The 26884-nt window shown below is 53.0% G+C and overlaps 2 protein-coding genes across 4 annotated transcripts; both read left to right on the forward strand.

The window, feature by feature from the left end:
• Positions 1–1390: 1390 nt before the first annotated feature.
• On the forward strand, positions 1391–10511 carry Sema4c (semaphorin 4C). Of its 2 annotated transcripts, none has more exons than XM_059243807.1 (15): positions 1391–1489; positions 3431–3579; positions 5137–5285; positions 5530–5592; positions 5725–5823; positions 5972–6068; positions 6201–6317; positions 6410–6561; positions 6647–6822; positions 7133–7277; positions 7377–7599; positions 7696–7808; positions 8816–8976; positions 9100–9170; positions 9351–10511. In XM_059243807.1, the coding sequence occupies exons 2-15, from the start codon at positions 3471–3473 to the stop codon at positions 10178–10180; spliced, it is 2505 nt and encodes an 834-aa protein (XP_059099790.1). In that variant the 5' UTR covers positions 1391–1489; positions 3431–3470; the 3' UTR covers positions 10181–10511. The 2 variants fall into 2 exon arrangements, with proteins under 2 accessions (XP_059099790.1, XP_059099791.1); XM_059243808.1 differs by having other exon boundaries at positions 1402–1489; positions 3434–3579.
• Positions 10512–12593: 2082 nt separating this feature from the next.
• Ankrd39 (ankyrin repeat domain 39) lies at positions 12594–23757 on the forward strand. 2 transcript variants are annotated; one of them, XM_059282305.1, is made up of 4 exons: positions 12594–12731; positions 16712–16815; positions 17560–17767; positions 22175–23757. In XM_059282305.1, the coding sequence occupies exons 1-4, from the start codon at positions 12632–12634 to the stop codon at positions 22249–22251; spliced, it is 489 nt and encodes a 162-aa protein (XP_059138288.1). In that variant the 5' UTR covers positions 12594–12631; the 3' UTR covers positions 22252–23757. The 2 variants fall into 2 exon arrangements, with proteins under 2 accessions (XP_059138288.1, XP_059138287.1); XM_059282304.1 differs by having other exon boundaries at positions 17560–17763; positions 22191–23757.
• Positions 23758–26884: the final 3127 nt, after the last annotated feature.

Raw genomic sequence — 26884 nt, forward strand, 5'->3', positions numbered from 1 at the left:
CAGAACAAACGCCTGTGTAGCAGCTTACCCTTATTAAGAGAATGGTCCTGCATGGCTTCCTCACTGGCCAGCTCCAACAGGGCACTTTCCCTGCCCACCCCTGGTAGTACCTGGCTTGCTTCCTATCTCCAGCATCTCCAAGGCCGCAGCTTTGTTTCCTGATGGAAAAGAGCTGGGAAATGTGGCTCTGGCCAGTGAGGGAGAAGGGGCCCTTCTGTGTCCTAGCAAAGACCCAATTGTTACTGAAACCAAACTAGGCTGGCTTTCTCAATTATCCCCACTGCTCTTCTGGTCTCCACTTTTGAGATGCCAAGTTTTAACCAAGAACAAAAGCTGCTGTCCGACTGATTTATACTCCAGGTCTGCTGATGGGGTCTAAAGTGTTTCTCCTCTCTAGGACTGCCCCTGCAACATCCCTTCATCCCTGTCCTTTGACTCTGGCTAAGGGTGGTCTCCAGGTACCCGTGGAGTGGAGTAGCTTCCCGAGGTTCTTTTCTTCCACCTGCCTAGCTTGCGGGCTAGCTGGCTGGAAGGAGGACTTGCCATCCAGCAGGGCCTGGGAGGCCAAACCTACAAGTTATCTAGGAGCGGCTGCGGGCGGAGGCTGGCAGTTCTGAAGGTGGTAGTGGTTCTCTGCTCCCTTCAGCCCCCTTCATCTGAACAGTAGGGCTCAGGCCACTTGTTAATCAACCTTCCAAGTGGCGCCAGGAGTCATTTCCTGGTGGTAGGCTCTACTGGAGCCTGGAAACGAGGAGCTGCCTGGAGACTTGGGGGTCTTCTCTGCCTGTGAGCCGCTCCTTCCAGCCCAAGGGTTAGGGCCAGAAAGAAGGATGACTTTGGAGGCAAAAGACTGACCACTGTGGTTAGCTCCTGAGAGAACCCCCGGTTTCCTCCGTTGCTCCCCTCCCTTCGGATACTCATCCCAAAATGGCTCGCCAGCTTTCATTCCTGTAACTGGAACGTGGGGGAACCCCTCAGCCCTTCCTGAGCCCAGCCCGCTGCAAGGCTTGAAGGTACACTTCGGGGAGACCAGGTGAGTGCGGTTCCCGATGGCAACGCCTGGAGTCCCTCCCCCGAACCTCTCCCTTCTGGCGCCATGGCGTAGACCTTGACTCCCGGGCCGCCGGAGTCGCCAGGGTCCCAAAGCCTCAGGGCTGGGCAAGCAAGGCAGCGAGTCACAGCCCCCTCCTAGGCGGGCCTTCGTGTCCCGCCCCCGGCCACCACTCGACACCCTCCTCGCCTGACGTCAGGGGGTTGGGGGCGGAGAGCAGCAGCGGCAGCGGAGAAAGGACCGGCGCCCGGCGCGGTGGAGCACGGACCCCGAGCTCAGGGGCGCCGAGAGCGGTGCTGGGACCGCGGGGCGGTGGCGCGCGACAGCCTAGGCGTGCTGGCGGGCGCACGCGGGCCAGAGCGGCGTGGGGATAGGGGAGGACCGCGGCCGGAGCCGAACGCGAGGGCGGCGCCCAGGGATTCGAGCTGCACCGAAAAGGTGAGTGAGGCCGGAGCCCTGGGGCCCCGGAGCTGCCGCTTTGTCCCCTTGGCTCGGGGCTGGCGCGCACGCGAGAGGACAGCGTCCGGGGGTGCAGGGCGGGGCGGCACCGCAGACAGCTGTCCGATCCGGGTCCCTCTCGAGCCCTCCGCGGGCTGCTCAGCAGACGATCAGGAGCAAGGCGAGCAGTGTCTGCAGCTCCAGTTGGCCGGAGCGGCGGGCGCCTTAGGGTGGGGAGCTAGGGGCAGTGGAAGACCCTCGGGCTGTCCGGCGCGCGGTCCGGGTTTTTGCCAGGTTCGCGAACTGCTACGGTTCCCCCACCGACGGAAAGTTTGGGGCGGGCTTGGACCGCGGCCGATGTTGTGGGATCAGATTTCCCTAGCGCGGCCCCCCGCCCTCCCGTTCTGCTGGGGAGGCAGGCTGACACTGAGAATCAGCCCTCTCATCGGAGCTCGGCCGCCGGGTCTCGCGCTGAAGCGCCGCGATCCACGATCGGCTGCTCCGGGTGTGCAAGTGTGGTGCACAATTTCTGGTCCTGCACCCCTCCATCCACCTGGCTGTCCGCGTCCCTTGCTTTGGAAAGAGCTGGGGGCTGGGTCGCCGTACGCGGGCGGATTCTCGGAGCACGCCACCGAGTTCTGACCCCAGCGTAGGGTAATTGGTAGAGGGGAAGCTGAGGGTGTGTCTGGGGGGACTGCCCGGGGGAAGGCAGCTCCCCCCCCCTCACCCCGCCTTCCCGCGCAGGGGTTCTGGGCCGACAGGGGGCGTCCGTAAGCCGGGTTTTGCCACGCTCCCAGCGCCGCTTTGTTTGCATTCAAATCCCCGGAGCTGGGGGAGGGGAGAGCCCACAGTAGAGAGACCTGGACCGGGTCTTAGCTTGGAACCTTTGTTTTGGGGTGAAATCCCCAGATTCTGCATCTCTGTTCCCGGCCCCGAGTGTCTGGATTAGTGGAAATCGGTCCCGTTGGCCTAATGCCTAGGCCAGGGTCCCCGGGGTGCAATCCCCGAGTTAAGAACGTTCGTCAGAGCCCGGGGGGGGGGGGGAACGCAGCCCTCGAGGGCCATTCGTGGGCATCCCCTATGCTCCAGGAGAAACCCTCTTTGGCCTCCCAAATCCATTTCACTTCCTTCTACGACCCCACCCCCGCCGCGGTGAGGAGCTCCCCGTAAGCCCGGAGCCGACTCGTTTCCCGGCCGCCTCTCTGACGGAGGGTCACTGTCTCGTAGAAGGCTGTTGGAAGAACAGGACTGGCCCTGGTCATTTCCACGCCCATCCCACCCACTTCCTGCCTCCCTCTTGGGCAACAAAGGGGCCTCGGGAAGCTGGGCCCGTTTGGTTCCCGACTCCTACTCCAGCCCTGCTGATGTGGAACCGGGTTTGGGCTCTGCCCGGCTATTGTCTGCGCTGGGGGAGGGGACAGGCTGGGGCCGGGAACTCTGCACGCAGCCTGCTGCACCAAGTCCCCCACTGGGGGTCTTTGCCTAACTACCTGCCTGCCTCTGCCGAGTAAGGGGGAATTAGGTCTTGGGGCTGACCGGAGTCCAGGTAGCAGGTCCTGTTTCTTAAGATTATTCTAAAACCTTTTAGACCTGAAGGAGGAAAGGAGGGAAGTCCCTTTTTTATTTTTTTTCTACAAACTCCCTGTTGAAGCGAGGGAGTAGGGATGGCCTGGAGGCCATGGAAGGCTTTTTGATGACTGCCCACGCCTAGTTCTTGCTGACTCAGCTCCTCTCTTTGCTCCTCTGGGAGACCCCCCCTCCCCAGGTCCCCTGGGGTCAGAGGCCAGTTGCAGGAGCTAGGTCTGCTCTAAGAAACGGAGCAGGGGAAGATCCAGGAGCTCCCGGGGAGTTGTGTCCAAGTGTGCGTGCGCCCTGTGCTGCCTGTCTCTTGGTGCGGGCCCCCTTCCGGTCTGTGACGCTGACCAGTTTCTTTTCCTTCAGCAGGGCTGCTGGACTGAAGTTTAGAGCCTGGGCGTTTGCCATGGCCCCACACTGGGCTGTCTGGCTGCTGGCAGCAGGGCTGTGGGGCCTGGGCATTGGGGCTGAGGTGTGGTGGAACCTTGTGCCCCGGAAGACAGTATCTTCTGGGGGTGAGTGCCTGAAGCGTGGGAGGCAGGGCCAGAGGGAGGCAGGAATGGACTGTTGGGGGAAGAAGGGGATGCTTGCTTGAAGGAAGGAGCAGCTGCAGAGGGTTACCCCCCAAGCGTGTATCTTTATACTGATATGTGTGGTTGTGGCTTTCTAAGAAATGTGTGTGGCCCCAGGGACCCAGAACTGGTAGTGCAGGTCGGGACCTGGGATTTGCCCCCATCTGACACGGGGATAACTTCGAGATCTCTTACCTCCACCCCCCCCCCCCCAACCCAGACCTGGCTGTCCTCGTGTGCAAGGGAGGTAGTTTCTGAGTCACCCACCCTGTTCCTCACTTGAATTGTCACTGGTGCTTGGACGCCTAGAGAGAGGAAACCTGAACCCCAGGGCAAGTGTAAGCCTAACCCCATCTCCAGTCTTTCTAGCTGCCTGTCCCTAGAAGCCCCTTAATTCACCTAATGGCCCTCTCCTGCTGCCCCAACACTGGAGCCTTCTGGTGGTTCTAGGTGGCCGGATGTAAGCAAGCGCTTGTGCTCAATGGGGGAGGAGACAGAGCAGACAGCGCTCCTTTGCACACACACCTGTATGATGTCAGGTGTTTGTATCATCTATGGGCTCTTGGGACATGGGATGAGCTCACCTCCCACAGGCCGCACTCAGCTGCTAATGAAGCCCCTCCCATGCCGACCCAGCTCGGGCTGGTCATTGCCTCCGAAGACTGAGGCTGGCCTAAGTGCAGACCCTGTGGACAGGTGGGCAGGAATATGGGCCTCTGACAGATGACATGACTATATGTATGACCGTGTCCTACATGTGCTGGACGACGGCATGGCTTCTCAGGACTCAACACCGTCGCTGATCTCTGAGCCTCTGGTTCCTTTGCCCGCCCCCCGGTCCTAACTTCTTCCTTCCCCACACGCCACCTTGACAATCCCATACCCATCTGTGCTTGCCTCTCTGGAAGCCTGGATTGGCACCTGCTGGAGTGAATGGCTCCTTAGACAAGGAATGCTCACAACTGTTCTGTGCCTCCTGCCCCTCCTCTGGATCTGCCGTCAGGGTCTGGCTGGACCCTGATGTGGTCAGCAGGTAGCTGAGCAATGGAGGAAATGGCAGCTGGGGGGTGGGGGGGGAGTGCCCAGCTCTGCGCCTGAGGTACCGCTGACCCTGAATGGGAGCCATCAGCCAGATGGCTTCCTCTGGCCGGAAGCTTTGGCTGAGATATCCTTCCTTCCACTTTACCGGCCCAGATTGCCTCCCAGGCTAAAGAGGGGCTTCGGAAGCCTGGGTAGGGTGGAGCTGTTGAGCCAAAGTCTATTCAGAAAAAAGTCTTTTATGGCCAGTAGGGGTTTGGCTGTCATCTGTGTGTGTGTGTGTGTGTGTGTGTGTGTGTGTGTGTGTGTGTGGTGTTAGCTTTTGTGGAGAACAGTGATGATGAGGCCCAGGGGATCCTTGGACAAAGGAAGATGGATGGAGGGGACTCCTGGAACCCTAGGGAGGCTGCTAGTCACCACTTCTTCATTCCCACCTTGTTCCCGTCCTCCCTGTCTCTACAGAGCTGGCCACAGTAGTGAGGCGGTTCTCCCAGACGGGCATCCAGGACTTCCTGACCTTGACCCTGAGAGAGCACTCTGGGCTTTTATATGTGGGGGCCCGAGAGGCGCTGTTTGCCTTCAGCGTAGAGGCTCTGGAGCTGCGAGGAGTGGTGAGAGGTGGGGCAGCGGGAGGCACACAGAGGGCAGGGGCTCAGGGGGTGTGGCCTGTGCAGGCTGTCCCTCAGCCCAGAGGTCTCTCTTGGGGTCAGGATTGGCGATTGCTCTCCCCTTCTAGGTTCCGCCAGGTGGGATGGTTGGGGGCTTGTGTCAGAATGGGGACCAGGTGTCACCCACGGCACACACTTCGCACAGGCCTGTCTGTGACGTTGCTGATGCATCCTTTCCGATCCTCAGATCTCCTGGGAGGCCCCGGTTGAGAAGAAGATGGAGTGTACCCAGAAAGGGAAGAGCAACCAGGTGGGTACCCAGGGCACTTCCCCTGCCAGGCCTTTGTGGCATGCTAGCTTTCCCCTCTCCATGCCGGACCCTGGTGGTCCCGGATCTCTGACTCTTCAGTTCTCACTAACTTGTATACCTTTCTCTCGGAAGACCGAATGCTTCAACTTCATCCGCTTCCTTCAGCCGTACAATGCCTCCCACCTGTACGTCTGTGGTACCTATGCCTTCCAGCCCAAGTGCACCTACATCGTGAGTGTTGCCCTCTCTTTGGGTGTGCCCCTTACCCACCTGTCCCTAACTTCTGTGACTTCCTCCCATGGATGCCCAGACCATGATTTTTCAGGCTTTGCAGGCCTCTGTGTTCATGCCTGTCTTCCATTGTCTTCCTGCCCCCTAGGACATGATCACTTTCACCTTGGAGCGGGGAGAATTTGAGGACGGGAAGGGTAAATGTCCCTATGACCCAGCTAAGGGCCACACCGGACTGCTTGTGGGTGAGTGCCTGCCTCTAGTACAGACAGGACAAATCTTCTGGGACTTGGTCGGTCACATTCCGGACGCTTGTCTCCAGAGTACACCTGTACCTTACTTTTCTAGCTTGGTTAACCGCCGTTTGTCTCCCGTAGATGGTGAGCTGTTCTCAGCCACCCTCAACAACTTCCTGGGTACAGAGCCTGTCATCTTGCGCAACATGGGGCCCCACCACTCCATCAAGACCGAGTACCTGGCGTTTTGGCTGAATGGTGAGTCATGGAGTGGGATTGGGGAAGCCAAGAGTGGAAGGGCCTTCCAAGGCCCTGGCACCCTGCCACTGACCCTCTTTGCTTTGCCCCAGAACCCCACTTTGTAGGCTCTGCCTACGTCCCTGAGAGTGTGGGGAGCTTCACGGGGGACGATGACAAGGTCTACTTCTTCTTCAGTGAGCGGGCAGTGGAGTATGACTGCTATGCCGAGCAGGTGGTGGCCCGTGTGGCTCGAGTCTGTAAGGTACCGAGTTCCGCAGTGGTGGGCAGTGGGAGCCCCTGAAGGCTTGGCAGGGGCTGACCAGCCATGTCTCCTTGCCATCTGCCAGGGAGATATGGGGGGCGCACGGACCCTGCAGAAGAAGTGGACAACGTTCCTAAAAGCACAGTTGGTGTGCTCAGCCCCTGAGTGGAAGGTCTACTTCAACCAGCTTCGGGCAGTGCACACCCTGCTGGGTACCTCTTGGCACAACACCACCTTCTTCGGGGTCTTTCAAGCGCGATGGTAAGTCGCTCTGAGGTAGCTGCGGGTAGGGAGGAGCAGGTGGTCAGGTCGGGGATAGTGTGTGGGTGTGAGGGCCTGCACAGGCCTCTGGAGGAAGTCCAGCGGGTCAGTGCCTGGCAGCCAAGATCGCTCTGGCCTGCTCTTTTTAAAGCCCCGTGGGGGAGGGGGAGCAGAAACTGCCTCAGGTGATACCTCAGAGCCACAATTTGGCCATGACTGCTCCATGCTGAGCCCTGCCTTTGTAGTGCTTTCTCTGGAGCTGGGGTATGGTGCGGGCAAGTAGGCACCAGACCTTCCTTTGCTGTAACAGGGGTGATATGGACCTGTCCGCAATCTGTGAGTACCAGTTGGAACAGATCCAGCAGGTGTTCGAAGGTCCCTACAAAGAGTACAGTGAGCAAGCCCAGAAGTGGGCCCGCTATACTGACCCAGTCCCCAGTCCTCGCCCTGGTTCGGTGAGTTTTTGGCATGGGGATGTGCTCCCATCGTCTGCCCCAGGACCCACTCATTCCCCCTGCTGACAGCTCCCCTTCCCGTATCCCTCCCTCACACAGTGTATCAACAATTGGCATCGCCACAATGGCTATACCAGTTCTCTGGAGCTTCCTGACAACATCCTCAACTTCATCAAGAAGCACCCACTGATGGAGGAGCAGGTGAGGCCTCGGTGGGGCCGCCCCTTACTTGTGAAGAAGAACACTAACTTCACGCACGTCGTGGCCGACAGGGTCACAGGACTTGATGGCGCCACCTATACGATGCTCTTCATTGGTACAGGTAGGCACTTCAAGGGTGCCCGAGGCTGGGAACCTGGGGATGCTCTGAGGCCTGAGACCTCATCATTTACATTACCCTACTCTGTCACCTCTCCAGGAGATGGCTGGCTGCTGAAGGCTGTGAGCCTGGGGCCCTGGGTCCACATGGTAGAGGAACTGCAGGTGTTTGACCAGGAGCCAGTGGAAAGTCTGGTGCTGTCTCGGAGCAGGGTAAATCGGAGGGGAGACACACACACACACACACACACACACACACACACACACACACACACACACACCCCACTGCTCTCTCCAGCACCATCTGTCTCACACACAGTCTTTTTGCCTTCCTTAGTTGGGCTCATGAGATTGGCCAGCTCAGAACTCACTCACTTAGCTCTCGGGAGTTCCGGGAAGTAAGAGCACTAACGCATCGGAACCTGCCCTCCAAGGGTTCTTATGGAGAGCCAGTCCCCATGGGGTCCCCATTCCCAAAATCCAGCCTTGGCAAACGTCCTCATGTTGTCTTCAGGCACTTCCGCGTGAGGCCGGGGCTTTGCCTGTAACGTCTCCTCAGTCATGCCCTGGTTGACCAGACCTCCCAGGTTCCACGATGTTTTTAGACCCATGCAACAGGGACATCGGGTTTTCTTCCAGTCCCTGGTGGGTCTCTGAGCCAGGCCCTCAAATTCCTGGATCATTTCCTTGAAACGTTGCTTTTTTTTTTTTTTTTTTTTATTTTAAACCATCGTACAAAACTGGCATATTCGCGGCACCCTCTGGACTTTGATTTGTTTGCCTTTTACCAACTAGTGTGACTCCAAGTTGCTCCCCCCGATCACGGAATAATGAAGTGGCAGCAAGGAGAATGTGGGGTTGAGCAAACACACAGATTGGCAGTCGCCATTCAAACAGGAACACTGCTTAGGTGGGCACCATGGTTAGTGTGCTGGCTCTTAGGGCCGGAGGGAGGCGAGTTTCCTGAACTGTGTGTGAGCAAGTGCGCCGATTCTTCAGCCTCACAGGTGCGCTGCCGTCCTTGGCTAATGAGGTCATGTCTATAAAGTGATTAGCATTATGCTGGCTAAGCCCTCATCAAGTGAGTTCCTCCGGCCTGGATTTTTCTTCTGCCTTCTTCCTCCTCTGGTACCCAGTGTGCTCACGCTCTCTGCACAAACCCTAGCTGTCTCTGGGCCTGGCCCTCGCAAAGGCTCACCCTTTGCCTGATCTTTCTGCAGAAGGTGCTTTTTGCTGGCTCCCGCTCTCAGCTGGTTCAGTTACCCCTGACTGACTGCACAAAGTACCGCTTCTGTGCAGACTGTGTCCTTGCCCGGGACCCCTACTGTGCCTGGAATGTCAACACCAGCCGCTGTGTGGCCTCCACCAGTGCTCACTCAGGGTGAGTCCGGGAATCTGGGAGGGCCAGGGCCGGGCCAGGGCCGGGCCAGGGCCGGGCCAGGGCCGGGAGGGGAGGCAGGAGTGGTTGGAGTAGGGTGTTGATGTCTTCTCACTCCCCTATCAGATCCCTTCTGGTGCAACACGTGATGAACTTGGACACCTCCAAGATGTGTAACCAGTATGGCATTAAGAAAGGTGAGCTGATTTTCCTTTGTTCTTTCATTTTAGGGATGCCCCCGCTCCCCCTCCCACCCTCTCCCACCCCACCCCCCACCCCCCACCCGATCACAGCCAGAGTTGGTGCATCTCCTCCTGCTGCTGGCTTCGAGTCTCCTTATGTTAACACTCCGTTCCCTCCCATTTTTGCCTCTGCAGTCAGACCTACTCCCAAGAACATCACAGTAGTCACAGGCACAGACCTGGTTCTGCCCTGCCACCTCTCATCCAATTTGGCCCACGCTCGCTGGACCTTCAGAGGCCGGGACCTGACTGCAGAACAATCTGGCTCCTTCCTCTATGACAGAGGACTCCAGGCATTGGTAGTGATGGCTGCCCAGCCCCGCCACACCGGGCCCTACCACTGCTATTCGGAGGAGCAGGGGACAAGACTGGCTGCAGAAAGCTACCTTGTCTCTGTCGTGGCCGGCCCGTCAGTGACCCTGGAGGCCCGGGCTCCCTTGGAAAACCTGGGGCTCGTATGGCTAGCTGTGGTGGCGCTGGGGGCTGTGTGCCTGGTGTTGCTGCTGCTGGTTCTGTCCCTCCGTCGGCGACTTCGAGAAGAGCTCGAGAAAGGTGCCAAGGCAGCTGAGAGGACATTGGTGTACCCCCTAGAAATGCCCAAGGAACCAACCAGCCCCCCGTTTCGTCCCGGCCCCGAAACAGATGAGAAACTTTGGGATCCCGTCGGCTACTACTACTCAGATGGCTCTCTCAAGATCGTGCCTGGTCATGCCCGGTGCCAGCCTGGGGGTGGGCCCCCTTCTCCACCTCCTGGCATACCTGGCCAGCCCCTGCCTTCTCCGACTCGGCTTCACCTCGGGGGTGGTCGGAACTCAAACGCCAATGGTTACGTGCGCTTACAGCTGGGAGAGGGGGACCGAGGGGGACTTGGGCACCCCCTGCCGGAGCTCGCCGATGAACTGCGACGGAAGCTGCAGCAGCGCCAGCCACTGCCTGACTCCAACCCAGAGGAGTCCTCAGTATGAGAGGAACCCCCCACCCACCTCATTGGCGGGGGGGTTTCGTGGGAGGTACACTCTTATTCACCTTTTGCACAGGCACCAGCTACCTCAGGGACATGGCGGGAGCACTTGCTTGGCCTGGGACAGACATTGCCCAGCATTTGCCCAGCCATGAGGACCTGCTCAGCGTGGGCACTGCCACTTGGTGTGGCTCGCCAGGGCACCAGCCTGACAGGCGGCGGCTCGCCCTCCTCTGTGAATTTCAGACATGTGGGACCCCAGCAGCCAAAACTTTGCAAGGCGGAAGTTTCAAGATGTGGGTGTTTGTGCATATATGTGTTGGTGTGTGTGTGTGTGTGTGGAAGGGTGCGCGCGTGCGTGCGTGCGTGCGTGCGTGTGCATGTGTGTGTAGGTGTGTCTCTGTCAAGTCTTCCCTTGGCCTGGGGTCCTCCTGGTGAGTCTTTGGAGCTATGAAGGGGAAGGGGGTCGTACCACTTTGCCTCTCCTACCCCCACCTGTCCTGAGGTTGGGACAGTGATGTACATATGGGGATGGGATGGACAGGGTGTTGTACCCCTTTGGGGGGAGTGCAGGACTCAGGGGTGGGCCTTGTCCTGCTCCTAGGGCTGTGAATGTTTTCAGGGCGGGTGGGGGAGGGAGATGGAGCCTCCTGTTTCAGGGGGAAGGGTGGGCAGGGCCTCCCACCTGGCCTCTGGGTTCGGTGGTATTTTATACTTGTGCTCTTCCGAAAGCGCTGGGAAAGGTTGTTGGGGGGGAGGGGAGGGGGAAGGTGGGCATGCTGTGGATACTGGCATATCCTCTCCCAGCTCTAGGAAAAGGGCTCCTAACAGTGTAACTTATTGTGTCCCCGCATATTTATTTGTTGTAAATATTTGAGTATTTTTATATTGACAAATAAAATGGAGAAAATGAAACTTAACTCTGGTGTGTGTGTGCAGATATTTTGACTAAAACCTGCCTGTTGAACCAAGAGGGAACCATCCTTTGGGCTGGGCCCATCACGGTCTTAATGCCTGTCTGTGCCCCCTCTCTGGAAGGGCCAGCTGAGACTCAAGTGTTTTCCCACAGTGGTGCCTATGGGACTGGGAACCAGACCAGGGCTACATCCTCTTGGGAGCCAGACTTGGCCTGGTGCCACAGGGAAAAGTCAGCATTGGGGAAAGAGGAGGAGAAGGGGGTTTGTCTTCCCAGAACTCCAGGGAGGGTGAGCAGGGGATGAAGGGTCCGAAGGAGAGGATCTCCTAGAAACTTCTCAAGGTTGTGTGGACAGTGTTTTTATAAATATGGAGCTCAGGACAGGCTCAGTGGAAGAAGGGACTTCTTGTAGCTTTCTGTCCCATCAATGCAGGGGAAGATAGTCCCCTACTGCCACCCAGTGAGTTCAAAGCCCTGGTTCTAGTGAAGGAGTAGTATAGGCCCAGATGTTCCTGGGAAAAACAACAGGCCCAGCCTGGATTCATTTTTGAGTGGCCTTGATGGGAGTTGCCCGGCAGTCGAGTTTCAAAAGGGAAAATAGGAAGGAAAAAAAAAAAAAGACGTTTTAAGATGTTTTGTGCTGAATTTGATGCTATTGTTGGCTGCAATTTGGACACGACTGGTTTAGATAAATCTAACCCGTGCATAGGGATAGAGACCTCGGCTCCCCCTCCCCCATACACACACACACACACACACACACACACACACACACACACACACACACACAGTCGGTTGCAGTTCGAGCAGGCTGCTGTCCTGGTTTCCCTCAGTGTGGGTCAGAAGGCTGGATCATGCTTGAGTGTGTTCCCTTTAGCTCAGATGTCAGCCCAGCGGATGTTGGCAACCAGTGTCCATTGAGGGGGCGGAGGGTTAAGCACAAAGGTGGGCCTGGTCCTCGCCCTCAGGCCACCTGCTTCCCACTGGATTGTTACGGAACGAGGGTCGGGATGTTAGTGGATTTCTGGCGGTCACTGCGCTGCCCATGGACAGCCAGCGGCTCGGGTGATGCCCGGAAGATGGGATGAGGGAGTGTGGGCGGCGTCCAGGGATGAGGGACTGTGGGCGGCGTCCAGAGTCCTTGTGCCCTGGGAACCCGCGAGGCTTCTTCGGTTCTGGCGAAAGCGACATAAACACTGCCAGGCGGGCCAAGCTGCTTGATCCCCACACCCTACAAGGCGCGGCTGCACGAACCGCCCCGCCTCCTCCGGGGCGCGCAGCAGAACCCCAGGCCTCTGCTCCTCCCGGTGCTTAGTTAGCCTCGGGCGCCCTCCCGTGGTGACAGAGCAGCAAAGGCTCAGCCTAGCCAGCCCCGCCTCGCTACTCTCATTGGTTGCTAAGCTAAGTTCTAAACGTCGGATTGGTCGGCTCGGGTGAGAGGGCGGGACTCGGAGGTCAGCTACGGACGCCGAGTGGTCAGCCTGGGACGGAGGGGTGGGCACTTCGTAGGAACGCCCCGCGGCAGACCCGGCAGCCGAGATGGCGGCGCCGCAACCGTGCTCGGACAGCTCCTGCTGCTCACACCCCGGTGCGGTGCCCGGGGTACAGCAGACGCTGGAGGAGATGGACTTCGAGAGGGGTGAGGAGGGTGAGGCGGCCGCGTGCCTGGCGGCGGGCAATTCCCAGCCCCAGCCCCGGGGACGTGAACCAAAGGAGGCTGCGAACCGAGTTTGGAGCTTCGGGGCCTGGTGCAGGAAGGCTGGCCGCAAAGCGTGGCGGGAAGCCCTTCGGCCACATCGTGCGGACGGGTAAACTGAGGCACTGGTTTCCGAACTGGGTTCCGGAGACCAACCCAGCTGGGAGACAGTCTGCTCAGGTGACAGAGGAGCTAGGGACAGAATCTGCAGCTGGTTGATTGTATCCGCCTGGGAGGTCAGGGGAGCTGACTCTTGCTGATCTCGAGTGTGAGTGTCCGTGTTTTAGCTATGACAGTAATCTCGAAACAGGCGCAGGGATGTATCTGTTTTGTCCCAGATTATATAGAGGTCTTGCTGCCAGCAACGGTCCCTGTTCTCCGTGCCTGAAACGGCTATGTTATGGACTATATTATCCCCAGGCACAGGTTAGCTTGTGCAACTAACTATAGCAAGGTAGTGTAGATGCTACTGATGTATGTGCAGTCACACCTGATCGTTGCCATAGGAATGGTTTCCTTCCCTTTATCTCGCTACTGCCATCCTTTGGGCTAGGGATATAATAGGACCTCCGACTTCCTCTCGCGCCCTCTTGTGGTGTTTTCTCTCTCTACCATTGTACAATAGCAAGGGAGATTATTACATTTACTTTTTTCTTATAATTTAAAGATTATTTATGTGCGTTTGTCAGAATTATGTCTGTTTACCACACGTGCCTGGTGCCCATGGAGGCTAGAAAAGGGCATCGGATTCCCTGGAATTGCAGTTACAGATGGTGGTGAGCTGGGTGCTGGGAACTGACCCAGGTCCTCTGCTGAACAGCCAGTGCTCTTAACTGCCGAGCCATCTCTCCATCCCCTCTTGCCAGACCTTTGCCTGATTGACGTCATTCGTTTTTGTTTGCTAGACAGTCTTCCTGCAAACTTCCGGCTAACTGAAGCTTTTCCTTCAGCTCTCCGTTCTATGACACCTCTTCAGAGAAACCTTCCTTATGCCCAGTAAAGGTCTAGAGACATTTTTGTGTGTCACAGCTATCCTGACATGCACAGACCAACTCCCCATAACCTGGCTAAAAAAATATCAGCCCTGTCTCTGTTGAGAAAGAAACCTTGTCATGTTCAAAGTAGGGACCTTCCAGGTTATTCTGTTATATTAGCACTTTGCTCTCATTATAGCAGTTTGGACTGACTCCAAGGCTGAGGCAGGAAGGTTACAAGTTCAAAGCCAGACAAAGCAGGTATACACAGTGACACAGTGAGACACTTGGTCTCGAAAAGATAAAAATGAAAAAGAAATAGTTTGTGTATCACCTGCTGCTCTTCTGTTTGCTTATTCTTTTATTATTTCCCACATGGGATACAGATGCTCACCTATTGTGTGAATGTTTTCTGTAAATCACATTTTTTAGTTTTAAATTCATTTATTACTAATTTTTTTAGTTTTTAATTCAGTTATTATGTGTGTGTGTGTATGTGTGTGTGTGTGTATTCTGTTTTGTCAGTATGGCTGTCTCTCCATCCCCACCCCCCTAGATAGGGTCTCACTATTAGCTCTGGCTGTCCTGGAATTCATTATGTAGACCAGGCTGGTCTCGAATTCAGAGATCCACCTGCCTCTGCCTGCTTAGTGCTGGGAATAAAGGCGTGCATCACCACTGTCCAGCCCTAGCAAGTACTCTTAACTGCTGAGCCATCTCTCTGATCACGGGTTTAAATATATATATTTATTTAAGGCATGTGTATGTTTTGCCTGTGTGTATGTATGCATCATGTATGTGCCTGGACAGAAGAGGGGATTGGATCTCCTGAAATTGGAATTACAGATGGTTGTGAGCCACCTTATGGGTGCTAGAAATCAAACCCAGGTCCTCTAGAAGAGCAACAAGTGCTGAACCGTCTTCTTCTAGCTCTGGTTTTTGTTGTTTTGTTTTTGTTTTTTGTTTCTTTTTGTTTGTTTTTTGTTTTTTTTGAGACAAGATCTCACTATGTAGCTCTGGCTATCCTGAAACTATGTATACCGGGCTGACCTTGAATGCACAGAGATCTACTGTGGTGATATTTTATTTGTGCTGAAATGTGGTGATATTTTATTTGTATGTTAATAAATTAAGTTTGCCTGGAGATCAGAGATCATAGCCAACCATAGAGACCTGGAGGTCTGTCTAGACAGGTAGTGACAAGGAAGTGAGGTGGCTGGGCTAAGAGCCAATGAGAGGGCAGAACAGCAAGGCAATAAAGGCCCAGGTTAGACAGGAAGAAGCTGGTTCGGTTCTCTTGGGAAGCTACAGCGGCATGGTAAGCTAAGGTTAGTTGGTGGCCCTCACTATTTCTATGATCTCTTCGGCTTTCACCCCTGTATTTGGCTCTGTGTTTCTTATTTAATAAGACTGTTTAGAAATTCGTCTATAATCTACCTGCCTCTGTCTCCCAAATGCTGAGATTAAAGGTGTGTGCTACCATGCCCAGCTTATGATTATCTTTATTTCTGAACAATTCTTATCTCTTCACCTAGTATCTTTCCCATTTGTGGGGAGCAGAGGAAGCCCTGAGTGAATGTGTGTTGTTGACATGAGCTGGCCGTGGTAAGGACCCTAGCCTCAGACCTATGGGGAAATGGCTGGTGCATGCATGCATGCATGCATGCGTGCGCGCACACACACACACACACACACACACACCAGGGCGAGGCTCAGAGGGATAGCAAATCCTTCCTCTGGTCCATGTGCAGATGCTGACAGAAATGTCTACAATTTCTCCCTCTGGATATTTATGGCCTGAAGATGCTCCTCTACAGAGATTGCTCCTACTGATGTTAGCTAAACCTGCCTCTTTGTTCAACTGTATATAATAACCCCACATCCTTGTTCAGCTGTGTATAATAACCCCGCCTCCTTGTTCAGCTGTATGTAATAACCTCACCCTTTTGTTCGATACAGTAACCCCGGTTATTATATAATATATATATTATTAAACTGTATGTAATAAATAATAAAATAAATGCTGAGCTTCTGGGTTGCTGCTGTTCTCTATCAGAAGCCCAGTCCACCAGTCCCAGCTTCCTAACTTCTCTGTGCGTCCATGAGTCTGGGCTCCCTTGCTATACCAGTAAGGTCAGGTTCCTGGAGCCCTGCAATGACATGGCACCGGTTACACCCAGCACATCTCTCCGTGATTCCTTTTAGAAGTATGTTGGCACATGTTCTCTTCCATGTTCCCTTACCTCGTTTTTCTCATCATTTTATGCTGCATTGTGAGTGAATTCCAAGCCACTAATTAATTCTCTCATCAACTGGGTTTATAATATTGGTCAACCTATTCATGGTCATTTTATTGCAATAATTTTACTTATTTTTAAATTTAGGGTGTGTGGAGTGTCAGGGTATGAGTTGGGAGGGCAGAGGACAACACTTGCTGGAGTCAGTTTTCTCCTTCTACCGTGTAGCTGTAGGGGATTGAACTCAGGTAGTCAGGCTTGGTGGCAGGCACTTTACCTGCTACGCCATCTCACCATTCCCGGATCAGCTGTTTGTTTTGAGACAGGGTCTCTGTGTAACAATCATGGCTCTCCTGGAACTCGCTCTGTAGACCAGGTCAGCATCTAACTCACAAATCCACCTGCCTCTGCCTCTGCCTCCTGACCGCTGGGATTAAAGGCAAGCTCCACCACCACCACCACCACCACCACCACCACCACCACCACCGCCCTGTATCAGCTTTTATGACAGATCTAGATTATAACGATTCTTAGCATGGGATTATTGCTTGCTTCCTGGGGTAATGTAGATAGAGGGTCCTAAGCTCTAACTTACAGATGTGAACGCGTCAGTCAAAAAGTAGAAGAAATTCTTAAAAAAAAAAAAAGAAAGAAAGAAAGAAAGAAATCCCATCATGCAGCACTGCTTAGCGCTTTGATTGGCTTTCTGCAGGAATCTGGTCGGCAGCCCTGAATGGAGACCTGGGCCGAGTGAAGTATTTCATCCAGAAGGCCACGGACCCTAGCCAGCCTGACTCTGCTGGCTACACTGCACTGGTGAGTTCCGGGGAGAGGCTTTAACTCTGGGCTGCTCCTCCCTCCCCTTTACTTCCAGAAAAGCCCTTTCGTGTTTGTTTTGTTGGTTCTTGTTTTGTGAGTGTGTGTGTGTGTGTGTGTGTGCGCGCGCGCGCGCGAGTGCATGTGAGCTTGCCACAGCGCATGTGTAGGGATCAGAGGACAACTTTTAGGAGTTGTTTCATTCTTTCCACTGTGTGAGTTCTGGGGGTAGAACTTAGGTCACCAGACTTGGTAGTAAGTACTTTTAGCCCATGAGTCATCTCACTGGCTCTTGGTTTTTTTCTCTTTGGAAGGTTCGCTCTGTGGCGCAGGCCGTCCTTGGAGTCATTCTTGCCTCTACCTCCCGGGCACTGAGGTTACAGACATATGCCACCTTGCCTGGCTTTGAAGTGGGTTGTTTTGTCTTTTGAAGTAGGCTCTCACATAACCCAGGTTAGCCTCAAACTTGCTGTGTGTGTGTGTGTGGAGGATGACCCTGATCTTCCTGCCTCCTCCCAAGGGCTGGGATTACAGCCACCGTGGCTGATAAGCCTCTCACACCTACACTGAACCCTTAGTCACCTCCCCTTTTGATGGTGGCAGCATCGTGAGCAGCTGGGTATTTTAATTAGTGGAAGAGCGCAGCGTCCCTGAGCCGACTCCAGGCCCGCCCCTTGCTGGAGAGCCAGTGCCCTGGTCACCTGCCAGAACCTTGTCTCTGACTTCCGCCTCTGCCCCCTGCAGCATTATGCTAGCCGCAATGGACACTATGCTGTTTGCCAATTCCTGCTGGAAAGCGGAGCAAAGTGTGATGCCCAGACCCACGGGGGTGCCACAGCTTTGCACAGGGCCAGCTACTGTGGCCACACAGAAATCGCACGACTGCTTCTCTCCCATGGGTCCAACCCCCGCCTGGTCGATGACGATGGCATGACCAGTCTACACAAGGTATGTTCCCCGTCTCCATCATACCTCCTGTTCCTTAATCTTACTCGTGTATTAGTTACTTTTCATGTTGCTGTGCGGTGACAAAATTCTACTTTTATTTTTATTTTTCTGAGACAGGGTCTCTCTATGTGGCCCTGGCTGTCCTAGAACTCACTGGGTAGAGCAGACTGGCCTTGAACTCACAGACATCCACCTGCCTCTGCCTCCAGGCTGCTGGGATTAAAGGCGGTGCGCCACCACACCCATGTGATAAAGTTAACAGAAGCAGCTTCAAGAAGCAAGGGTGTATGCTGGCCCACAGCTCAAGGTAGGGGATGCAGTCCATCTTGGCAAGTAGGCAATGGCGGTAGGAGGCTAGCAACGTGAGGCGGCTGGCCAGAGGATGTCTGTATTTGTTGGGGGTGGGGAAGCGGGTGGGCATGGAGCAATCCGAGGACAGCTTTCAGAAGTCAATTCTCTCCTTCCACTGCATGGGACCAGGGGGATCAAACTGATGTGGACAGGTTTGGTGGCAGTGCCTTTACCTTCGGAGCCATCTTGTACCCACATCGTTGTCTGTAGTCAGGAAGCAGAGATCAGTGAATGCGGGTACTCGACCTTGAGCCGGGACTTGAGCTCATGAGGTGAAATCTCTCTGGAAATGCCCTCACACCCCTCAGTGTGTCTCCGAGGGGACTCAACCCTAGGAGTTGACAACCAAGATTAACCATCACAGCACTCGTTGTAGAAAACAGAAAAATGTGGGAAAGAAAAGCCACCTGGACACCTGCCACCACTTTAGGAAAGTGTTTTCCAGCCGCTCTTCTCTGTGTGTGAATTCGTTCTCTCCCTCAGCGGCCGTGTGAAGGCTTTCCCATGGAATCAGCTTTTTTAAACCAGTACTGCTTGACCCCTCTGCTACCCACTTTCTAGGTCATTTTTGGGGGCTCAGTAGTCTAGGCTCTTTCCTCCAGACATCCACTTTACAAATTGTTCCCTCCCTCGCTCCCTCCTTTCCTTCCTCTTTCATTCATTCATTTATTTATTTATTTATTTATTTATTTATTTATTTATTTATCTATCTATCTATTTATTTATTTATCTATCTATTTATTTATTTATTAAGTGCTGGGGATTGCTAGACAAGTGTTTTACCAATGAACTCTATGCCCAACCCACATATGCATCTTAGAGATGTGACTCATGCATACGTTTATAGATAGAGTCCTTCCTTGCCCCAACTCTGATTTTCCACCAGTACTGTGGCTTTAAAAGAGTTCCCATCAAACCCTACCTTCCATAGGATCCCTACCCCCCATCCCCCCAAGCTTGCTTTTTCCAAGCCCAAGGAGCTCTCCTCCAAAGCCACCTGGTTCGGCTCCTGCTGGCCTCGGTACTGTCCTCGGCTCTCAACCTCGGTCCCTGTGTTCGGGCCTTTTGGTCTCTCTCATCCTCTTGTGCTCACTGTCACTGTGGAGCGCAAACTCTCCCCAGTGGATGCCTCTCACACCCCCTGCCCCCTCTGTGCCTCCCTTTCTCCCCCCCCACCCGGGTAGCAGGTTGTCGGCTCCTACAGCAGATCAGGCTCTTCTCAGACTGTGGCAATCCTCCTGCCCTTGGCTTCTGAGAATTGATTTTAAGCATGCACCACCACATCCAGCTTTCCCCTTCCAATTTTCATAGGCTTTGCTTCTACCCTCCTTTCTGGACTGTAGTTTGTGGAGCCGCTCGGTAGAAAGAACCTTGCCTGGTCCCCAGACATTCCCAGCTGTTCGTGCCCCGCACTTGGCTTCCTGACTCCTGGTATGTTGGTTAGTTTTACATCACCTTGACATGAACTAGACTCATTTGGGAAGAGGGACTCTCAACTGAGAAAATGCCTCCATAAGATTGTGTAGGCAAGTCTGGGGTGCGCTTTCTTGATTAATCATTGATGTAGTTGGGCTCACCTCACTAGAGGCAGCGCTATCCCTGGGCAGGTTGCCCTGGATAGTATAAGAAAGCAAGCTAGGGGCTGGAGAGAGCGCTCACTGGTTAAGAGTACTGGATGCTCTTACAGAGGACCTGTACAATTCCCAGCACCCACAGGGTGGTTCAAACCATCTGTAACTCTAGTTCCAGTGAATCTGACTCCCTACATGCAAGCAAAATACACACACACATATAAAATAAAAAGAAAAGAAATCTTTAAAAAGCCAGGCATGGTGGCGCATGCATTTAATCCACACACTTGGGAAGCAGAAGTAAGTGGGTCTCTGAGTTCGAGGCCAAGCCTGCTCTATAGAGTGAATTCCAGAGTAGTCAAGGCTACACAAAGAAACCCTGTCTTGAAAAAAAAGAAGAAGAAGAAGAAAAAGGAGAAGGGAGAAAAAAAAAAGACAAGCAGGCTGAGCAAGCCATGAGGAGCAAGTCAGTAAGCAGCACCCCTCCATGGTTTCAGCTTTAGCTTGCCTCCAGGTTCTGGCCCAGACATCCCTTCCTGATGAGCAACAACCAGTGCTGAAATAAAGCCTTTTCTCCCCAAGTTACATTTGGTTATGGTGTTCTATCCCAGCTACAGAAATCTTACTAAGCTACCTGTTCATCTTGAGATTCTATTTGAAGTCTGTCTCAGAGGCAGCAGGTGGGACCTGTTTTTGTCAAGTGTGCGGATGCCTTAGCACACTGGACAGGTGCTCAGTGAACAGCTAGCTGCAGGCTGGGTTTTGTTAAATCCTTGACAGCTGTGGAAGCTTGAGTCTTCTCTTTTTTAAAAAGACTTGCTGGGCGGTGGTAGCGCATGCCTTTAATCCCAGCAGAGGTGGGTAGATCTTTGTGAGTTCGAGGCCAGCCTGGTCTACAAAGCAAGTTCCAGGAAAGGCACAAAGCTACACAGAAAAACCCTGTCTCGAAAAACCAAAAACAAACAAACAAAAAAATCCCTTACTAATAGCCTGGCGGTGGCGGTGGTGGTGGTGGTGGTGGTGGTGGACATTTTAATCCCATCACTCAGGAGGCAGAGGCTAGCTTGGTCTATAGAGCAAGTTCCAAGACAGCCAGAGCTACACAGAGGAACCCTGTCTTTAAACAAAACAAAACAAAAAAAGAACTTAGTTTACTGATTCGTGGAGACTGAAGAGGTGGCTTAGTTGTTAAGAGTGTACTATTTTTTTTTAAAGATATATTTATTATGTATACAGTGTTCTGCCTGCATGGCAGAAGAGGGCATCAGATCTCATTGTAGATGGTTGTGAGCCACCATGTGGTTGCTGGGAATTGAACTCAGGTCCTCTGGAAGAGCAGCCAGTGCTCTTAACCTCTGAGCCATCTCCAGCCCCAGAGTGTGTACTATTCTTGCTGAGGACAGAAGTTCAGTTCCCGGCTCTCAACCACTTGTAACTCCAACTCTAGAGAATCTGCTGCCCTCTTTTGACCTTTGCAGGCATCTGCACACATCTACACATTCCCCCTCACATACACAAAATTACAAAAATATGACTTATTTATGTCTATATATCTGTGAGTGTATGCACACACTTGTGTGCAGATGCACATTTGTGTGCCTGTACACAGAGGCCAGAAATAGGCACTTGGAATTCTACTCCATCTCTGCCTTTTCCTTGGAGATAAGCGTCTCTTCCTGAACTCAAGTTTTCTCAGCAAGGCTGGAAGCCAGCAAGCCCCCGAGATCCTCCTGTCTTCACTCACTTCAGTGCTGGGGTTATGGGCGGTTGTGGGACAGCTAAATAAAGACCAGAATGATGACTGGGCAAAGGACATTAAAAAAAATTCAGGCTAAGCTGGGTGGGAGAGTAGCACGTAACTGTAATCCTAGACCCTAGGAGGCCAAGACAGGAGAATTATGGGTGTGAGGCTAACTTGAACTACAGAGTGATGCACTGTCTGAAAAAGCCAAAATAAACAACAACAACAACAATATAGTAAGAGATCAGGAGTGGTGGCACATGTCTTTAATTCCAGCATTCCGGAGGCAGAGGCAGGCAGGTACTAGTGAACTTCAGGCCAGCCAGGGCTGCATAGTGAAACTCTGTCTCAAAAAAAAAGACATAAACATGAGCAAACGACATAGTGAGACCCTGTCTCAAAAGATAAAAAGAGGGGGTGTGAGCTCAGTGGTGGAGTGCTTGCCTGACATGCACAAAGGCCCAAACATGGCTGCTCATACCTATAATTCCAGCACTTGGAAGTCAGAGGCAGGAGGATTGCCAAAAGTTCAAGGTCAGTCTGGTCTACATGGAGAGTTCCAGAACAGTTCCTTATGCTGACTAACTGCCCAAACGGTCCCAGGTGCTTCACAAACCTGTGTCTAAGGCCTGGGGCTTTGGTAAGGTTTCTGCTCACACATCTGAGGTGCCTGTTTCCAGGAGACGTTTCTAAGGGAAAGGGAAGCGAGAGCGTGCAGGGCCCAGCTCGGGTATGTCTTTTGATTCAGGCCTCTCTCTCCACAGGCTGCAGAAAAGGGTCACGAGGACATTTGCTCCCTCCTGTTACAACACAGCCCAGCCCTGAAGGCTGTCCGGGATCGCAAAGCACGCCTAGCATGTGACCTGCTGCCCTGTAACAGCGGCCTGCGGGACCTGTTGGCCAGCTGAGGCTCCTCCTCCTGTCTCCGGCTGCCCTTGAAGAGTACACAGACTAGCTCTCCACACCCTGCCTTGCTCAGCATCATGCTGCCGGATGGGACCAGGGCCAGAATGCCCAGAAAAGCCCCCGTCTGGCCAGTGTGGGAGCCAGAAGGGAGGCTTGGGAGGGCTGAAGACTGTGAGCCTGGACAAGTGATCATAGAAGTTAGTCCTTGTAGAAACAGCTATCCATTTGGAAGAAAATAAAGCTTATATCTTGACAACATCCTACAGACAAAGATAAATTTCAAGAGACAGAGACCTAAATATAAAAATGCAAAACTTTGAAGTATTAGAAGAAAATATAGAGTGTCTAACAAAAGCTGCTTCCTAGCTGAATTAGCTTGGTGCAATGTTCTTTTTTAACCTGCTTGTCCCTCAGTCCCCCCTTCTCCACACACACACCTAGAATGATTAGACTAGGCCTGCCTTAGGGTTACTCTGGGTCTGAGGAAGTCCATGGAGGGCACTCTAGTGAGTGCACTACATTACAGGCAGCATGGAGGAGTACCCACTACCAGGTCTGGCCTGGTAGTGCAGGCCTGAAACACCAGCTACTCAGGAGGCTGAGGCTACAGAGGAATTCATGGCCAGCCTGGGCAACATAGACCCCGTGTCAATAGTTCAATGGTGGAGTGCTTACCTGACATGCAAAAGCCGTACATTCAATCCCTAATACAATGGGGAGAAACAGTGCCCAGTCCCAAAGTCTAACTGATACTGGTTTTTATTCCAGAATTTCAGTTCTAGAAGTCCGGTCTGTACAAAGTGTAACTGTGCCAGGTGTAGTTACACACACCTTTAGTCATGGCGTCCAAGGCAGGAGGATCTCTTGGAGCTCCAGGTCAACCAGAGCTACAGAGACCTGGTCTCCAAAAACCGTGTAATTATAACTGCTTTTTTTTTTTTTTTTTTTTTTTGGTTTTTTGAGACAGGGTTTCTCTGTGTAGCTTTGCGCCTTTTCCTGGATCTTGCTCTGTAGACCAGGCTGGCCTCGAACTCACAAAGATCCACCTGCCTCTGCCGCCCGAGTGCTGGGATTAAAGGCGTGCGCCACCACCGCCCGGCTATAACTGCTTTTTTGTTTGTTTTGCACTGCTTACTAGTGAGACTGCACACCTGTCTTTGACCTTCCTATTTACGCCTATTTAAAATGTTTTTGTTCTTGCTACATAGCCTAGGCTAGCCTCCAACTTGGAGCCATCCTCTGGCCTCAGCCAGTGTTGGGATTATAGGTATGCGTCAGCACATCCAGCTTGCCATGTTTTTATTGATTCACAGGAACTTTATATTAGAATATTGAGCCTTTGCTTTGGGTGTATGCCTATATAGGGAGAAACATGTATAATATATGCCTTATGTATGTGTATTAAAATTTTCTTTGGTACTATCACTTGTAAGTTGGTTGGCTTCCGGTCATGGAAACTGCTACACACACCATAGATGGCAATTTATGGTATTTAGCAATAGCTATCTAAGTGAGCAGAGCCAATATTTTGACTTCTCTGTAGCAACCTAGGAAGATTTATCCTTGATAACAAAGGTGTCCATTTCAAGACTCACTCACAAACTGTGCATTAGGGAACAAGGCCCTGTTCCCCAGCACTGAGAGAACAAGAGATGCCTTGAAATATAGCGTATATTTAAAAGGAGCGCCAGGCATGGCGGCTAACGTGTAATCAATCCTAGCACTCAGGAGCTTAGGCAGAATTATAAACTTGAGGCCAGCCTGAGCTACAGTGTGAGACTCTGTGTGTGTGTGTGTGTACACAGACAAAGAGAAGGGGAAGAGGGAGAGAGTGCAAGAACTGACCTACTGAGAGAGAAAAGGCACACACTGATCAGCTCCCTGGCAGGAAGGGGTCAGGTTCGGCACATCACTTGAACATAGGTAGCAGTTTGGCAAGAGTGAGTCCCGGGTGGTGCCCACAGCGTGACACTCTTCAAATGGCACGTGCCGTGCAGACACCAGAGGAGAAGTTGAGAAGATATGGTTTCCCCTGGGCCATTGAGGCAGGAATAACCAAATAGGTCTTCAGTTTTATTTTTAAAAATAAAGACTAATTGTTTTTAGAGATACCAGTTACCTTTGTGTTACACAAACTAGCATTTAAAAAAAAAAAAACTATTTTTTTGTTTGGATACAGGGTTTCATGGTAGCCCAGATGAACTTTAAACCTGGGATCCTTTTCCTTCACCTGTCTGAGTACTAGGGGTTTTCTTTGTTTATTTGTGACAGGGTCTCTATATAGTCCTGGCTTCCTGGAACTATGTAGACCAGGTTGGTCTTGAACACACAGAGATCCTCCTGTCTCTGCCTCTCAAGTGCTTGGATCAAAGGTGTGCACCACCACACCCACCTGAGTACTAGAATAACAGTCATGTACAACCATGCCCAGCTTCATCAAATGCAGGGCAGGGAAGAGCAGGGCTAGTCTGACTTTCTTGTTTGCCGCCTTTCTCACAGAGAAACTGCTTCCCTCCTCATTACCAAGGAGGGTGTTTCCAAGAAAGCATCCTAATGCAGAAGACCCGGGTTTCTTTAAAAAGCTGTGTTTCCTTAAATTCTCGGAAAACTCTGCATGTCCATGAGGTCAGCATGGACAACAGGCGCTCTGGTAACCCTCTGTGGTCTCTGGTCTCCTTTCAGCCACATTTCCCCTTGTGCTTATTTGGTTCTCCCTGTTCATGTTGCTTTCATGCTGGAGTCTTGTTTACTGGGTATCTGGTTTCCTTTCAAAGGTCAAGTTGGAATTTAGGGCACAGCAGAGTGAAAGGCATTCCTGGCTTCTGAAGAATTAGGAATTTGATTTTGTTGGCTAGAGACAGCCTGTTTTGTGGCTAGCTGTCACGATTATTGCTACAGACTGGGACCCGGAGCGGGTCTCAGTCCCCTTGCCCTGTTGAAGGACATGCTTCGTGCCCAGAGAGTTATCTGGTGTGGACCCTATGAGGGCTGGGGTAGAACACCACCTGCTGAGGGACAAATCTGGGAGGGAAAGGCAGCCTTGAAACTAGCCAGTTGGGAAATCTTATGAAGCCTAGTTTCATCATGTAGGCCCAGGAGAATTCCCAAGGCGTTAGGTCAGCCTCTTGCGTTGTCCCTCCTGAGGTCCTCTGTAGGACGCCTGCCTGCCTTGTGCCGCGGTGACCACGCCACTATTTTTTGCAATATCGCAGGCAGCCAGATCTCCATCTTAAGTCTGGATTCCGCCAGTGGGCTCTGAACTCCCAAGAGTAAGAAATGTTTCCCTTGGGTCTGGCCCAAGCACCTCAGCCCCATGTGTTGGTAAAATGACTCCCTGCTAGATGTGGGATGCGGCAGGTGCAGGGTGGTGGGTGTCTGAGGAGGCTGCAGACGCAGCTCCAGACAGCTTCTCTTCCTGCCCTCAGTGGGCCACATTCCCAGACCTGTATTTTGGTTAGTGTGACAGGGCCCCAGAGTCATCCGGCCTGGGCACAGACTCTTGTCCTTCCCCACCCCCAAGAGAGAGCTCTCCCATAAAAGGGCTGAGCGCTCTGCTAGCTTCGCTGGGCGTGTGGAGAGCAAGGGGGGGGACCATGGACTTCATCAGCATTCAGCAGTTGGTAAGGATGCGAGGCAGGTGACGGGTAAGGACTCAACACAAGGGGCAGGTACCCGGACTTTATGGCCAGAGGAACGAAGTCTGGCTGAGAGCAAACAGCGGCTTTCTGGGGATCGGAGGGGCAGATTGAGGGGCAAGACAGCATGGTTCTTTCCTGCCCCGTCCTCATGTGAGGGGGTGTCAAGAGAAGGAAGATAATTGGGGATGGACAAAGCTGGGTGATAGTTAGATGGGAAAAACCCTTCAATTACTGAGTGTTTGTTTGTTTGTTTTTGGTGAGTGTGGTACTGGGGATCCATCTTGGGGCTTCATACATGCTAGGTAAGCACTCTCCCACAGAGCTGCACCCCCAAGCTTGCAGGTATGCCTGTCTGGATGGCGGAAAAGAAACAGGAAGTGGAGAATTATCTGGAAGCCATGGGTAGAGCTGTATAGTTCCTTTAGGTCAAGCACAGGACAGTCTGGTTGGAACTTCTGGAGGGTCTGGCCACTTTAAGGGTGGTGTTCTTGGGTTCCCCAAGCAGTAAGAGAAACAGAGTGAAGCCGGTGCAGCTATGGGGTATTAATTTGGGTGACATGGGGCATGGAAGGTATGAGGCACCTATGTCTCACTGTGGTGCAGTGGCCCCAGGTGGCTCCGGGGAGGTGGATGGCAAAGCCTAGTCCAGGAACTATTAGGTTGTTGAAGCTGCTGACTTAGAGGGAAGACCTGGCCATTTGGCCAGAAGCCTCAGACTTCTGTTCCTCTCTCCCAGCATTCTCTCCCACACTCTGCACCTTCCTTGGTATGCTCCAGCTTCCTGGGTGGCTGTTAAGGGTATCAGCTGTGACCAGCTATAGGGATGGTTTGAGCTCATTTTACAGAGGCAGAAACATAGTTTCTCTAAGACCCAAGGGCTGAAAGCAGGGATTTGGAATTCGGCCCAGAAGCTT

The sequence above is a fragment of the Peromyscus eremicus genome, chromosome 16_21 (assembly GCF_949786415.1).
Source record: "Peromyscus eremicus chromosome 16_21, PerEre_H2_v1, whole genome shotgun sequence".
Lineage (NCBI taxonomy): Eukaryota > Metazoa > Chordata > Mammalia > Rodentia > Cricetidae > Peromyscus > Peromyscus eremicus.

Excerpts from the sequence above, each read along its gene's own strand:
- Sema4c (XM_059243807.1), top strand. The coding sequence starts at position 3,471 with ATGGCCCCACACTGGGCTGTCTGGCTGCTGGCAGCAGGGCTGTGGGGC. Across the intron at positions 6,823-7,132 it reads GGGGTCTTTCAAGCGCGATG|GGGTGATATGGACCTGTCCG; the intron begins GTAAGTCGCTCT and ends TTGCTGTAACAG. Across the intron at positions 7,600-7,695 it reads GATGCTCTTCATTGGTACAG|GAGATGGCTGGCTGCTGAAG; the intron begins GTAGGCACTTCA and ends TCACCTCTCCAG.
- Ankrd39 (XM_059282304.1), top strand. The coding sequence starts at position 12,632 with ATGGCGGCGCCGCAACCGTGCTCGGACAGCTCCTGCTGCTCACACCCC. Across the intron at positions 16,816-17,559 it reads CTGCTGGCTACACTGCACTG|CATTATGCTAGCCGCAATGG; the intron begins GTGAGTTCCGGG and ends TGCCCCCTGCAG. Across the intron at positions 17,764-22,190 it reads GCATGACCAGTCTACACAAG|GCTGCAGAAAAGGGTCACGA; the intron begins GTATGTTCCCCG and ends CTCTCTCCACAG.